This window comes from Hemibagrus wyckioides, linkage group LG07 (assembly GCF_019097595.1).
Source record: "Hemibagrus wyckioides isolate EC202008001 linkage group LG07, SWU_Hwy_1.0, whole genome shotgun sequence".
Lineage (NCBI taxonomy): Eukaryota > Metazoa > Chordata > Actinopteri > Siluriformes > Bagridae > Hemibagrus > Hemibagrus wyckioides.
This window is the reverse complement of record NC_080716.1, coordinates 30078639-30090658: the sequence shown is the minus strand read 5'-3', so window position 1 is coordinate 30090658 and position 12020 is coordinate 30078639. Positions and strand designations below refer to the sequence as shown.

Below are 12020 nucleotides of genomic sequence, written 5' to 3'. Positions count from 1 at the left end.
AAGTTAGCGGTAAGCACGGACATTATGGATGCTCTGATAAAAGTTTATTCTAGTCATAAAAAGAACTTAAACTATCATAAAGAAGATTTAAAGATTATTTCCCTTTCTCACAGCATGCAGCCAACGAGGTATTTGTTTATTTGTCTGTATTTTCTGTCTGTAAACTGCCATTGCTTCTGTTCCTCACGCTTTCACTGTGTGTCAAGATAATGTGTTTGTTGTGTTTTGTTGTTACTGTGTTTAGTTTTCACGGTGGATTTGAGGAAAAGTCTTCAAATAAACCAGTAACAGGAGTAGCAGGAGGTGTGTGAGTGTGTGTGTGTGTGTGTGTGTGTGTGTGTGTGAGTGTGTGTTCAGTTCAGTTCAGTACAGTTCAGTTGTGGGTGTTGAGGAGTCACAGACAGGTGATGTTGTCTTGTAGTTGGTGATCACCTGTATGTCCTGCCACATGTGCTGGGTATCTCCACTGTCCTTATAGTGGTCATGGATTCTCTATACATGCGCTCTTTGCCTCTTTTGTGACTCGGGACAGTTTGGCCCTTGTTGTTTTTAAGGATTGTCCCCTGATCTGAAGGTGGAGTCTCTAGACTTCAGCAGCACCTTTGCGGTCATCCACGGCTTCTGGTTGGAGTGTGTGGTGATGGTCTTGGAGACGGTCATGTCATCAATACACTTGTCGATGTAGCCGGTCACTGATGCCGTGTTCTCCTCCAAGTTGATAGAGTAGCCGTTGGTTGCAGCCTCCCTGAACATATTCCAGTCAGTGAACTCAAAACAGTCCTGAAGAGCAGAGGTGTCTCCTGCTGACCAGGTTTTCTATTGTTTCAGAACCGGTTTAGAGCGTCTGACCAGCGGTCTGTATGCTGGAATTAACATAACAGGGATGTGGTCTGAGTAGCCGAGGTGGGGGCGGGGCTCCACATGGGACGTGCCAGGAATGTTTGTGTAAACAAGATCCAGTGTGTTAAGTCCACATGTCCATAGAATTTAGAGAGAGTACTGATTTGAGACTTCTCCGGCGATAATAAACAGACCGTCGGGGTCAGCATTCTGCAGATCGCTAATAGCCCCATAGAGTTCACAGCAACATGGCAACAAACTTCACCTCACCTTCAGAGACATTTCTGAACACAGAAAATAATTACGTTTGAAATAGGTGAATGTGCCGTTATTATGTGTTTGTTATTGTTTACATTTATGAAATGGTCTATATAGAATTGTTTCTTTTTCCTCTCTTGCAGCTGCAGTAATGAAATGGAGCAAAGACACAGCCGAGGAGACGATCAAACAACATGCTTCAGATCTCCTTAATCATGCAGCAGTGAGAGAGAGAGGGATTGGTGTTTATTTATTAATTGTTATTCACTGCAGTGTGAGTAAACTTTCAGTTTTCACACACACACACACACACTCTTGCTGAACTGTACATCAATACACTCCCTTTATAATTTTCCCACATTTCTTTTTAGACTGCTGCTACAACAATAAAACACAATGATCTGTTTTTGCTGTGAACTGTGTATTGTGTTTACATCCACAGCACTTTACTATTACACTTTATTCATTACGAAACTGTAGGGCTGGGTATCGAATTCGATACTTTTTAAGCACCGACCGAATTGCCTCGATACTATAGAGTATCGAAAAATGTCTTTTCATTCGGTACCAAATTTCGATACCTAAGGGTTTAATCTTGTCAGTTTAATCCTGTCAGTGAGCCAAAAAGCATGCAGCATGCTTGACATGCCTAAATCAAATGCTGGTGATTGGTTGTAGCAAGGCACTGTGGTGATCATCCTAACCCCGACGTGTTTAAAACAATGTGGAAAAGGTCGAAAGTGTGGCTGTATTTCACCAAGCTCGATGACAACAGCGTGCGATGCAACATTTACAACAAAATAATTGCTGCCAAGACCGGCAACACGTCAAATCTGATGAAGTACTTAATCGTGCACGGAATAAACATAAGAGCAGAAAGTTGCTCCATCTTCAGCTGCAGCAAGACCGAGCCGATGTGGTCATCCTCTCGGTGTTTTTCTGCCCCAGAGCCTGCTTTGACATGTCCACCACACGAGCCCTCCTCCAAAGCTACCGATGAAGACAGCGGTGTTATGACTGGGACTCCGACAGGTAAGCTTAACTTTCAGCAAACAAGCAAACAAAATCGGCTAACTTGTAGTGCTACATGCTTGTGATCTATTTACGTTAGCTTTTCTTTCTGTGCACGGTGACTTTGTACTAACGTTATATATTGTGACCAACGTAACGTTAGATTTTGTTTGGATGGCTATAGATAGATAGCTAAATCTATGCTAAAAATGTTTTAAGGTTAACAGAAACTGGTCATGTTTAAATCACATTAAAGTTGTTAAAGCGTGCTTATCCTTAAGGTTGACTGCCTCTCTCCCCATACATTAATGTTATAGCCTCTGCTCCTGCTGACCCTGGAATTAGGAGACCATTAAGTGTTAATCCGTTCACACTGACAGAAAAAGGAAAAATGAAGAAGGAAAAGCAAGATGAATACCACAGGGCAGTCACAAACTTTATTGTTAAAGGTTTGCTGCCTTTTTCTACACTGAAGTCTCCATGGTGGAGGTAAGTAAGCTGTAAGTGGTTGTGTTGTTTACCATGTACGTGTTGTTACTTTACCATTAAGGTTATTGTCCCAGGGCCTGTATTACAGAAACAGCTGAACTTACAATCATATCTTATCTGATAAGTAACCATGGTAATTTAACTAAGAATATATAACTTTTTTAAAATCATAGGTCAAGAATTAAGATTTAAGTGGAGGACATGGCAATTGAATCAAGAACACCAACCACTGTCAGCAGCACTTCAGAGAAGATTAAGACAGAGATAAAGCACTACAGATTACTTCCATCTACGCTGTCCTCAGTGAGTCCAGTAACCTGGTGGTGGGACATGAAGGACGCACTCTGCCAGTACTTTATGATTTGGAAACAAGGTATCTCTGTGTGCAAGCATCATCCACACCATCAGAGCATACATTTTCTACTGCTGAGGACATTATTAGTCAAGAGTGAGCTTGTCTGTCTCCTAAAAAAGCAGATATGTTAATTTTATTGAAGAAGAACTGCTGAGTTATTTAAAGATCTTAAGCAGTAGTAAGCAACATGTATTGACTTAAAACTGCTTAAACTCTGCTAAAGATTTGCACTGATGTATTGTGTTGGGTACATTTTGTTCATTTGTGCTTTTTTGTTTCCTTGTGCAGTGGCTCAGGAGAGTCTTTGAATCTGTTTTAAAAAAAAGTCAACAACCTGAAATTAAAATAAAACCAAGTTTCTCTGAGGTAATGTTAAAATGGATTTCATAAAATTGGTATTGAAAAAAGTATCATTCAGGAACCGGTATCGGAAATTTTTAAATGATACCCAGCCCTACAAAACTGTGTAGTGGTCAGTGCTGCACTGTCTCTGGTCAGTTATTGTACTGTACTGTACTGTCTTGCACTGTTTACACACATGCACTTTATGTAGTACTGTGTAGGTCTGTGTAGTGAACTTAGTTCTGTGTTGTCTCCTGTAGTTGTGTGTTTTATGTAGCACCATGGTCCTGGAGGAACGTTGTTTCATGTTACTGTGTACTGTACCAGCTGTATGTGCTTCAAATGACAATAAAAGCTACTTGACTAAACACCAGTGACCTGGAGTCCCAGTTAATGACGTCCGCTCGTAACAACGAGTCTAAAGTCTTTACTTATGGTTTAGTAACTGGATACATGGAAATATTCTCAAAGAAATCCTTATTTTAACTCATTTCAGCACTTTTCAACACTCTACACAGTTCTGGAGCACATTATTCTCACACCAGTCTCTTCCCTACACAAATCTTTTCTGATTGGCTCATAACAGATCCATCATAACAGGAGAAACTTCCTATTGGACGATCAAATAAAAACTGTTACAGCAATTACATTTCACATAACTGAACACGTTCATACTCAATATTAAAATGTCTTTGACTCCCTCTAGTGGTAACTGCTGTATGGTTTTAATCCTGACTAGTAAGGGGTGGATTCTTCAATACATCCAACCAGTGATTTGCTCCTTCACATCCTGCACGCTAATGCAGTCTTTAAAAAGCAGGAACAATCTGCTGAAGCGGTCATGTGTTTTACACAGTCGAGACTTAAGAGAATAAAATAATGAGTCAGTACATGGACGTGAAGGAGAATGATTGGATCATGGATGAAACATCACTACATGTGAGAGTTTCCTTAAATCCCTGTAATATTTTATTAGACCTGATATCTGTCATGTGATTTGTTGTAGAATAGTTTTAAATGTAAGCTGATATAGGGAACAAAACATGAGGAGCTTTAGTTGAGCCCACAAATAGTTTTCTCTCTGAATATCACATTTTCCTTCATAACACACACTAATGATGTCTAACAGCCAGATGTTTTTTTTCTTTTCCATGAGAAATGAATTTTAAAATCTCGTACACAAATGATACTGTAACTACTACATACTGTTTCATTGTGGACTCAATTACAGAGTGAAACCCCAGAACTGCAGAACTTTTATTTTGAAAGTTGTCCGGAAGTACTAGTTACAGGCTTGTTCCTGCTTGTACTGCTTGTGGTTTCTCTGTTTGGAAGGTGTATATTATTCTCTTTTTTATTATATATTAAGATATTGTGGTTCACGTTTGGACTATTTGTACATCACAGACACTGTAAATAAACATCCTTACTCTGATATTTTATTACAGCTGAGTCATCATTCTTGTACAGAGAGTCTTCACCAACATAACATATCTGTCACTCCTCTACAAAGGTGTAGCAAAGGGCTGTGTCAAAGTCTGGTCTTAAGTATACTGCTGGACAGGTTCAGGAAATCCAGGTTAATCATCCTGGAGAAGTCTGTAATTTGTTCTCCTGCTATCACTGTGTGCACCACTGCTGCCCTCTGCTGGCTGCTGTCGGTGTAGCATGGTCTCAGAGTAACAAACAGGATTTAATGTTAATTAATACAGTAAAATATACAAGAAACTATTTTCATGTTACAGTTTTCCCATTGAAGAAGTGTGTGATGTTCTTCACTGCAGACACCTAGCAACAATTCACCCCAATTCTGTAGACCGTGTTAGTGCTCATATACAACACTGATTTAGGTCTAAGCTTGATTTACAAACCTCTAACCCTGACTGTCTTACTCCCTCTGCCAGGACTGGGAAGAAATGCACTTATGATGATGTTGTCTAGCAGAGTTTTACACTGAAACCATGTACTTCACTTCATAAGTAGCTTTTGATTGGCTGTAAAGTTGATTTCCTGATTGGTTTTCAGTGTTGTGTTAGTCCTGTACATCAGTGTACCAGTGTGTAGACATGCAGAAAGAGTAATAACACTTCTGTTTGATTCCTCATTTACTCCTGACCTTTACTGCACTGAGATCCTCTACAGACACTGAATAATACTGCAGGATCGAGTTATCTGTCTTTAAGATAAAACTTTATTAATCCTATGTGGGAAATTCCAATGTTACAGCAGGAGACAAGAAACATTATGAAACAATGAAAAGACAACAATATAGCAGCAGTGAACTGATAATGATGTATTTATTTAACTGATAAAACATTTCATTCATAAATCTCCTCAAACAACTACAATTAAAGTTCACACAGCTGAAAAGTCACACAAATCTAACATCAGATTCTAACTCAGATTTTAAGTCTACTCCTCCTTATTTAACTAGAGAATATCTCATAAAGAAATAAAATAAAACTACAGCAGTAGAAATACAGTAGAGGTAGAACTAATACTGAGAAAACACAAAACACAATATTTGTTCAGCACCATATTTCAGATAACAGTCAATGAACTTGTTTTTATATTGCATACAAAGCTGGATGTAGGGCTTATTGAACACTACACACATGATCACTTTCACCTCATGAGGAGGTTTACAGGCTTTAGCTAAACAAATCCATTCAGAACAGTGAGGGTGTCTATAAGATGCTGAGCAAATAACAGCAGGACATGAAAATGAGAAATCAGAATTATTTTAAAATCAACACAAAACCATAAAGAACAAGAAATTATATTATTATAAATATTATCAGATATTATTTTTCCATAAATGCATCCAATTTTTATAGATGAACTTTGCTCACTCCTCTATGGCGGCATTCTCAATTCTGTCTTCATCAGTGTGAGCTGTTAAAGAAATTTAAAAAGTCATGTCTAGTGTATTTCATGTGCTTTAACACTCAAGTGTTGACTTTTGCTATTAAAAAGACAACAACTTTCTACATTCCCTAAAGTGAAAATGTTTTGTAATTAAAGTCAGGATACTCGTTATGTGAAGTGTCGAGACGTACTGAAAGAGTTCTTACCTCGAGCTCTGTAACATATGAGCAGCAGAATGATGGTCACCAGCAGATACGGAGAGACCGTCACCACACTACAGATCAGCATGAGCACTGAGAATGGAGCTTCTACACCTGATGGACCAGAAGCAGAATAAAATAATGATCATGTTTTATTAATGCTGAATTATTTGAATGTTTATATTTATATGAGCCCAAGCAGCACACAACATTAATCAGAATAAACAAAGTGTAACACCATCTGGCTTACCTCCACCCTTTTCCACTTGAGGGTGCCCTCCCCCAAATATTATTAATATTTTAATATTAATATATTATTCTTCTGCTTCATGATTTGGATTTGAATACTCTGTTAAATCTCTCCATTACACAGAGCTATTTAAAAATGTTCCTTTACATCTCTTATTGATTATCTATTCGAAACTGGAAATTTATAGAAATTGCAGGTAATGTATTGAGGGGCAAACAACTATTGTCAATTTTTCTAAGATGGAATTCTGATTCATCTGTAATTAAACAATTTCCATTTCCTTTAACATTAAACACACTACATGAAGACTCACCATGCACTGTGATGTTGACAGGATTACTGTTTTCTCCAGATTCAGACTCACACCAGTAAACTCCAGTGTAGGATGTGGAGAGGAAGCTGATGTTACATGTAGATCCTGTAACTGATCCCCAGTGTGAACAATCTAACACTCTCTCACTGTGTGTGTATCGTCTCACTGTCCATCCAGTAGAGTTACTCTGGTCCTCACAGCTCAGTGAGAGAGAGTCTTTAGTAAAGTGTTGAGTTCTACTGGGATTGATGATCAGAGAGACTGGAGGAGATTCACCTTAAATGCAAAATAAATATATAATTTAGAGCAAATATTGTTTTATTATTCCATGGGATTGTACTGTAAATGATTAGGCAATCAGGGCAGTGCATTGACTTAATACCAAAAAATGCAATGCATAGTGGGTTACAAAGACATCATTACATCATCTGTGATAGAATAATTACACTAAGAAAAGGGGTGGAGACATCACAAAATACAGTGGAACACAATGCAAATCATGACAATAATCCTCTACCAGCACTTACGACTCTTTAGCTGCCTTATACATATGAATAAATAAATGCTGCATTGATCTAATCCTATATTCACACTTTTCTATTCTACACTTCAACACAACAGTTAATTTTCCTCACCAGTGATCCATAGTGGCTGTGGATTGCTGTACTGTGAGTGAAGGGCTGGTTCTCCTCTCTCTCCTCTGCACATATAAACTCCTGTGTGTTTAAGAGCAGCAGGACTGAGAGTGTATTTGCCTCCAGATCCTCTGCTGCTGTCTGAGAGGAGCTCCACATACACGCTATAGCCACCATTATTATTTATTCCAGTTAAGCCGTCTCTGTAGGGAACAACTGTGTACCAGCTGAATGTCCAGTCTGTAGAGGAGTCTGTAACCTCACAGCTTAGAGTCACTGAGTCTCCTTCAGTCAGCCAGCTCTGTAGAGATACATTCAGTACTGCCTGTGGTCTCTCTGTTACACAGGAAATCCAAAACAATTTTCTTTCAAGATTTATTTAATACACATTAAGAATCTTTTTATGAATATCTATTTGAACATTTTCATTTGTCTCCAGAAATCCTCACACACTCACCTGATACAGTCAGTGTAACAGCATCACTGGAGTGTGAGGAGCGTGAACCTCCTCTCTCTGCTCCTCTACAGGTGTATTTACCTGTGTGGGTCACTTCAACACCACTGATTCTGTACACCTGTCCACTACTGACAGGACTGTGTGAAGCATCTTTATACCAGCTGTACTGCCAGCTAGAGACACTTTCATCCTGTATGTCACATCTCAGAGTGACGGTCTCTCCACTGAACACCTGATTATCAGGATCTATGGATGCCACTGGTTTAGGTCTTGCTGTAAAATAATAGAGCATCTAATGTTGACATGATGAATGTGTCATCATGGTGTATAATACCACACAACACAACATCTAGATCCAATTAAACACTACTGGACAGTGTAGGCTTCAAAAAGTTAATTGAAATGAAAAATTATAATTAAGAATACAGCATGGGGCAGGTTTTGTGTAAAATTTTATTTTGTTAATTAGAAAATTTGTGCTTAACCATAAAGACTGTACAACAGTTTGTGGAGATAAAGAGTTATTATTCAATTCAATATAATACGTTGGGTTTAGACTGTAATAATAATAACAAAAACACCACTAAAACATTTCTAAATGTATGTGTAGAGTCTGGTGGGGATGTGTCACAAATTCCTGTGACAGTTCTCACATTATAAGTCTTTTTCCCACTAAGCTACCTTTTTACACACTCTTACAAGCTTTATTGTCAATTCAACCATATATTAGCAGATGCAGTACACAGTGAAGTGAAACAAGGTTCCTCCTAGACCAGAGGTGCTACACATAACACAGACAAAGTACAGTGACGCAGACAAACATAGAACTAAACATAGAGATAAAAAACTATATTTTAAAAATTAAAATTAAACTAAAAAATTAAACTATACTTAAGGTGCAGTCTTTAAGAACTAGACATACAACAGAAGTGCACAGGAAGACAAGACAAGACAAGACAGTGCAGACAAACAACATATAGGCCGACTTTGTGTATACAATGTGTATACAGTGATTGCAGATATTAAAGTGACACATGTAAACAGGATTAATATAAATATATATAAATGTAAAATGGCATGTGCATGCAAACAGGACAATTTAGTGTGTGTGCGTGTGTGTGTCTGACTATGTCCAGCACAGTTCAGTTCTTTTTTGTGCGTGTGTGTTATGTATGTGTGTGTCCGTGTCCAGCACAGTTCAGTTCTTTTTTGTGCGTGTGTGTTATGTATGTGTGTGTCCGTGTCCAGCACAGTTCAGTTCTTGTGTCAGAAAACAGAAAGTTAAAGCTTCACCAGTTTTTTTTTTTTTTTGTCAAATAATATGTTTTGCATTGGATCTCACCAGCAACAAATGACAAATACTTTTAAACATAAGTATTTCACAATTATTTTACACATTCTGGAATAACAAGAAATTACTGTCACTGTGCATACAGGTCCAGACCACCAGAGGGAGCCCTCGCCCGAATATTGACTGTGTACACCTGGTTTCCGGTTTCTAGGGCTTTTAAGCAGCGTGCTCCCTCTATTGGACGCGAAGTATCGTTTCCGAGTGTTATGTACCAAGCCTTGATTTCTGCCTGATTAATCTTTGTTGTGTATGATCCTTGCCTGTTTGTCTTGATTACGAGTTTCAGTTTTTGTTTCTGTTTTGATCGTCTAGTGTTTTGCTTTTACGGTTTTGACTCTTTGCCTGCTTACCTGTTTACGATTCTGCCTGCCATCTTCAATAAATATCTGCTTATGGATTCAGACACTTACGTGTCCAGCAAGTCCTTACAATTACATTAATTAAGCAATATTTTTTCTTTCCCCTTCTAACACATGATGAAAAGAGGAAAAAATCATGACATACCTCTCACTGTAATCTTGACAGCATCACTGAACTCTGTGTAGTAGTTTATCCTGAATGCCCAACACCGGTACTCTGTTTCTCCTGCATTATCGACTGTCACTTTAAGTGTGTTCTCTTGTTCCCTGTTCCGATTCTGTAACTGATTATTTTTGTGCCAGTGAAACTCCCATCCAGTCCCCTGCTGCAGCTCACAGCTCAGAGTGACGGTGTCTCCAGTGTAGACGGAGCTCTGAGGATTCACTCTCACAGTCGGTTTGGGTTTTGCTGTTGGTATGAAATGATGGAGTCAGAGCTGCTTTTCACTTTACAACATAAGCAGTAGATTCACTGTGTCTAACAGATGCTTTGTGTCTAAAACAAACATTTATATTTGACATTTGATACAAGATGTTACAGTTGTATGTTTTCTTACACGGCTGGTATTCAGTTTATTTTCTATGAAACAAAATTCATGATTGGATTGAAGTGTAGAAACACTGTATTTACTGATTTTAGATTGTTATTTTATGGATCCTGCACTAATCCTGCGCCACCATCTGAACATATGACTTCATACAGTAAAGCCACTGCAGACAGGTATTACATAATATTATAAACTATATGCTAAAATATTATAAAGAATTCAAATGACCATAGATATTAATAACTAGAAATATAGCCAACAGAACAGGAGTAAATCAGGGATTATTTCCCCACAGTGTTAGTGGGCAAACATAATATATAAAACCCAGATGCTACTGAAAAAGGCATGATGAAGGATCTTGGTGTCTACTAGAAACAGGGACTCAGTTACTGACAGCTTAAAATCTGATCCCTAAAAATCATGTTAACATATTACATAAGAAATAAAAACACCCCCACACTCACCTGATACAGTCAGTGTAACAGCATCACTGGAGTGTGAGGAGCGTGAACCTCCTCTCTCTGCTCCTCTACAGGTGTATTTACCTGTGTGGGTCACTTCAACACCACTGATTCTGTACACCTGTCCACTACTGACAGGACTGTGTGAAGCATCTTTATACCAGCTGTACTGCCAGCTAGAGACACTTTCATCCTGTATGTCACATCTCAGAGTGACGGTCTCTCCACTCAACACCTGATTATCAGGATCTACGGTTGCCACTGGTTTAGGTCTTGTTGTAGAATAATAATAGAGCACATAAATTGCCATGATGAATTTGTTGCCATGGTCTATAATGATATAATAATAGTGTAATAGAGTAATAGTGCAATAGTTAATGCAACAGTTTGCTTTTATTAACACTATCAGCTAATTTACAAATATTGGACAAAATAATGTGAACACCCATTGTTATAGGGATTAATATAGGGTGGGGCACAAAAACTTCCTTTTTTTGAAGGCGAATGAAAGAAAAATTGTGGCTGATAAACAAAATTTATTTTTTGATAATGAAAGAACATAATTTCGGAATTCGGGCTATTTCCTGCCGAATAACATTCTTCAGCTGAAGCAGGTTTGTGGGGCGATGTTTAAAAACCTCTGCCTTGAGGTATCCCCATAAAAAAAATCACAGGGCGTTAGATCGGGCGAGCGCGCTGCCCACGGGATGTCACCTCGAATCGAGATGAGCCGTCCGGAATGTTATATAAGAATGTTATTTGGCAGGAAATAGCCCGAATTCCGGTGGACATGTTGGAACGTGGAAAGGGAAACGTCAGAAATCGGTTGCATCAGTGCATAGAGAACGGTGACCACCACCTTCAAGATATTTTATTTAAAACAGCATGATTTGAAATTTGAAATTATGTTCTTTCATTATCAAAAAATAAATTTTGTTTATCAGCCACAATTATTCTTTCATTCGCCTTGAAAAAAAAGGGAAGTTTTTGCGCCCCACCCTGTATTATTTGTGTATGCTGCTATGAAAAAATAAAATGTTGTGATTATCATTCATTTATTTTTAATTACTAGACATTGGACATTGTCTAGTTTTTATATCAGTATAAAAACAGCTGTGGTCAGCAGTGGTTAATTTAAGACATTGTTGAAATGGTTAACTTTTCAGACTTCTAAAGTGGACAGATGTTGGGAGCACATTTATCAGGAACATCTGTAACCTTTACAGCCGAACTCTTTGGTGTTTCAAGAGCAACAATGTCCATGATTATGACTGTAATACAAA

At 38.2% G+C, this 12020-nt stretch overlaps 1 protein-coding gene across 1 annotated transcript; it reads right to left on the bottom strand.

The window, feature by feature from the left end:
• Positions 1-7876: 7876 nt before the first annotated feature.
• On the bottom strand, positions 7877-10144 carry LOC131356304 (B-cell receptor CD22-like; the record flags this gene model as incomplete). Its single annotated transcript, XM_058395206.1, has 3 exons — positions 7877-7897; positions 8026-8291; positions 9874-10144. Coding segments are annotated over 3 exons (558 nt in total), but the record flags the coding sequence as incomplete, so codon positions are not given.
• Between the last annotated feature and the right edge of the window lie 1876 nt (positions 10145-12020).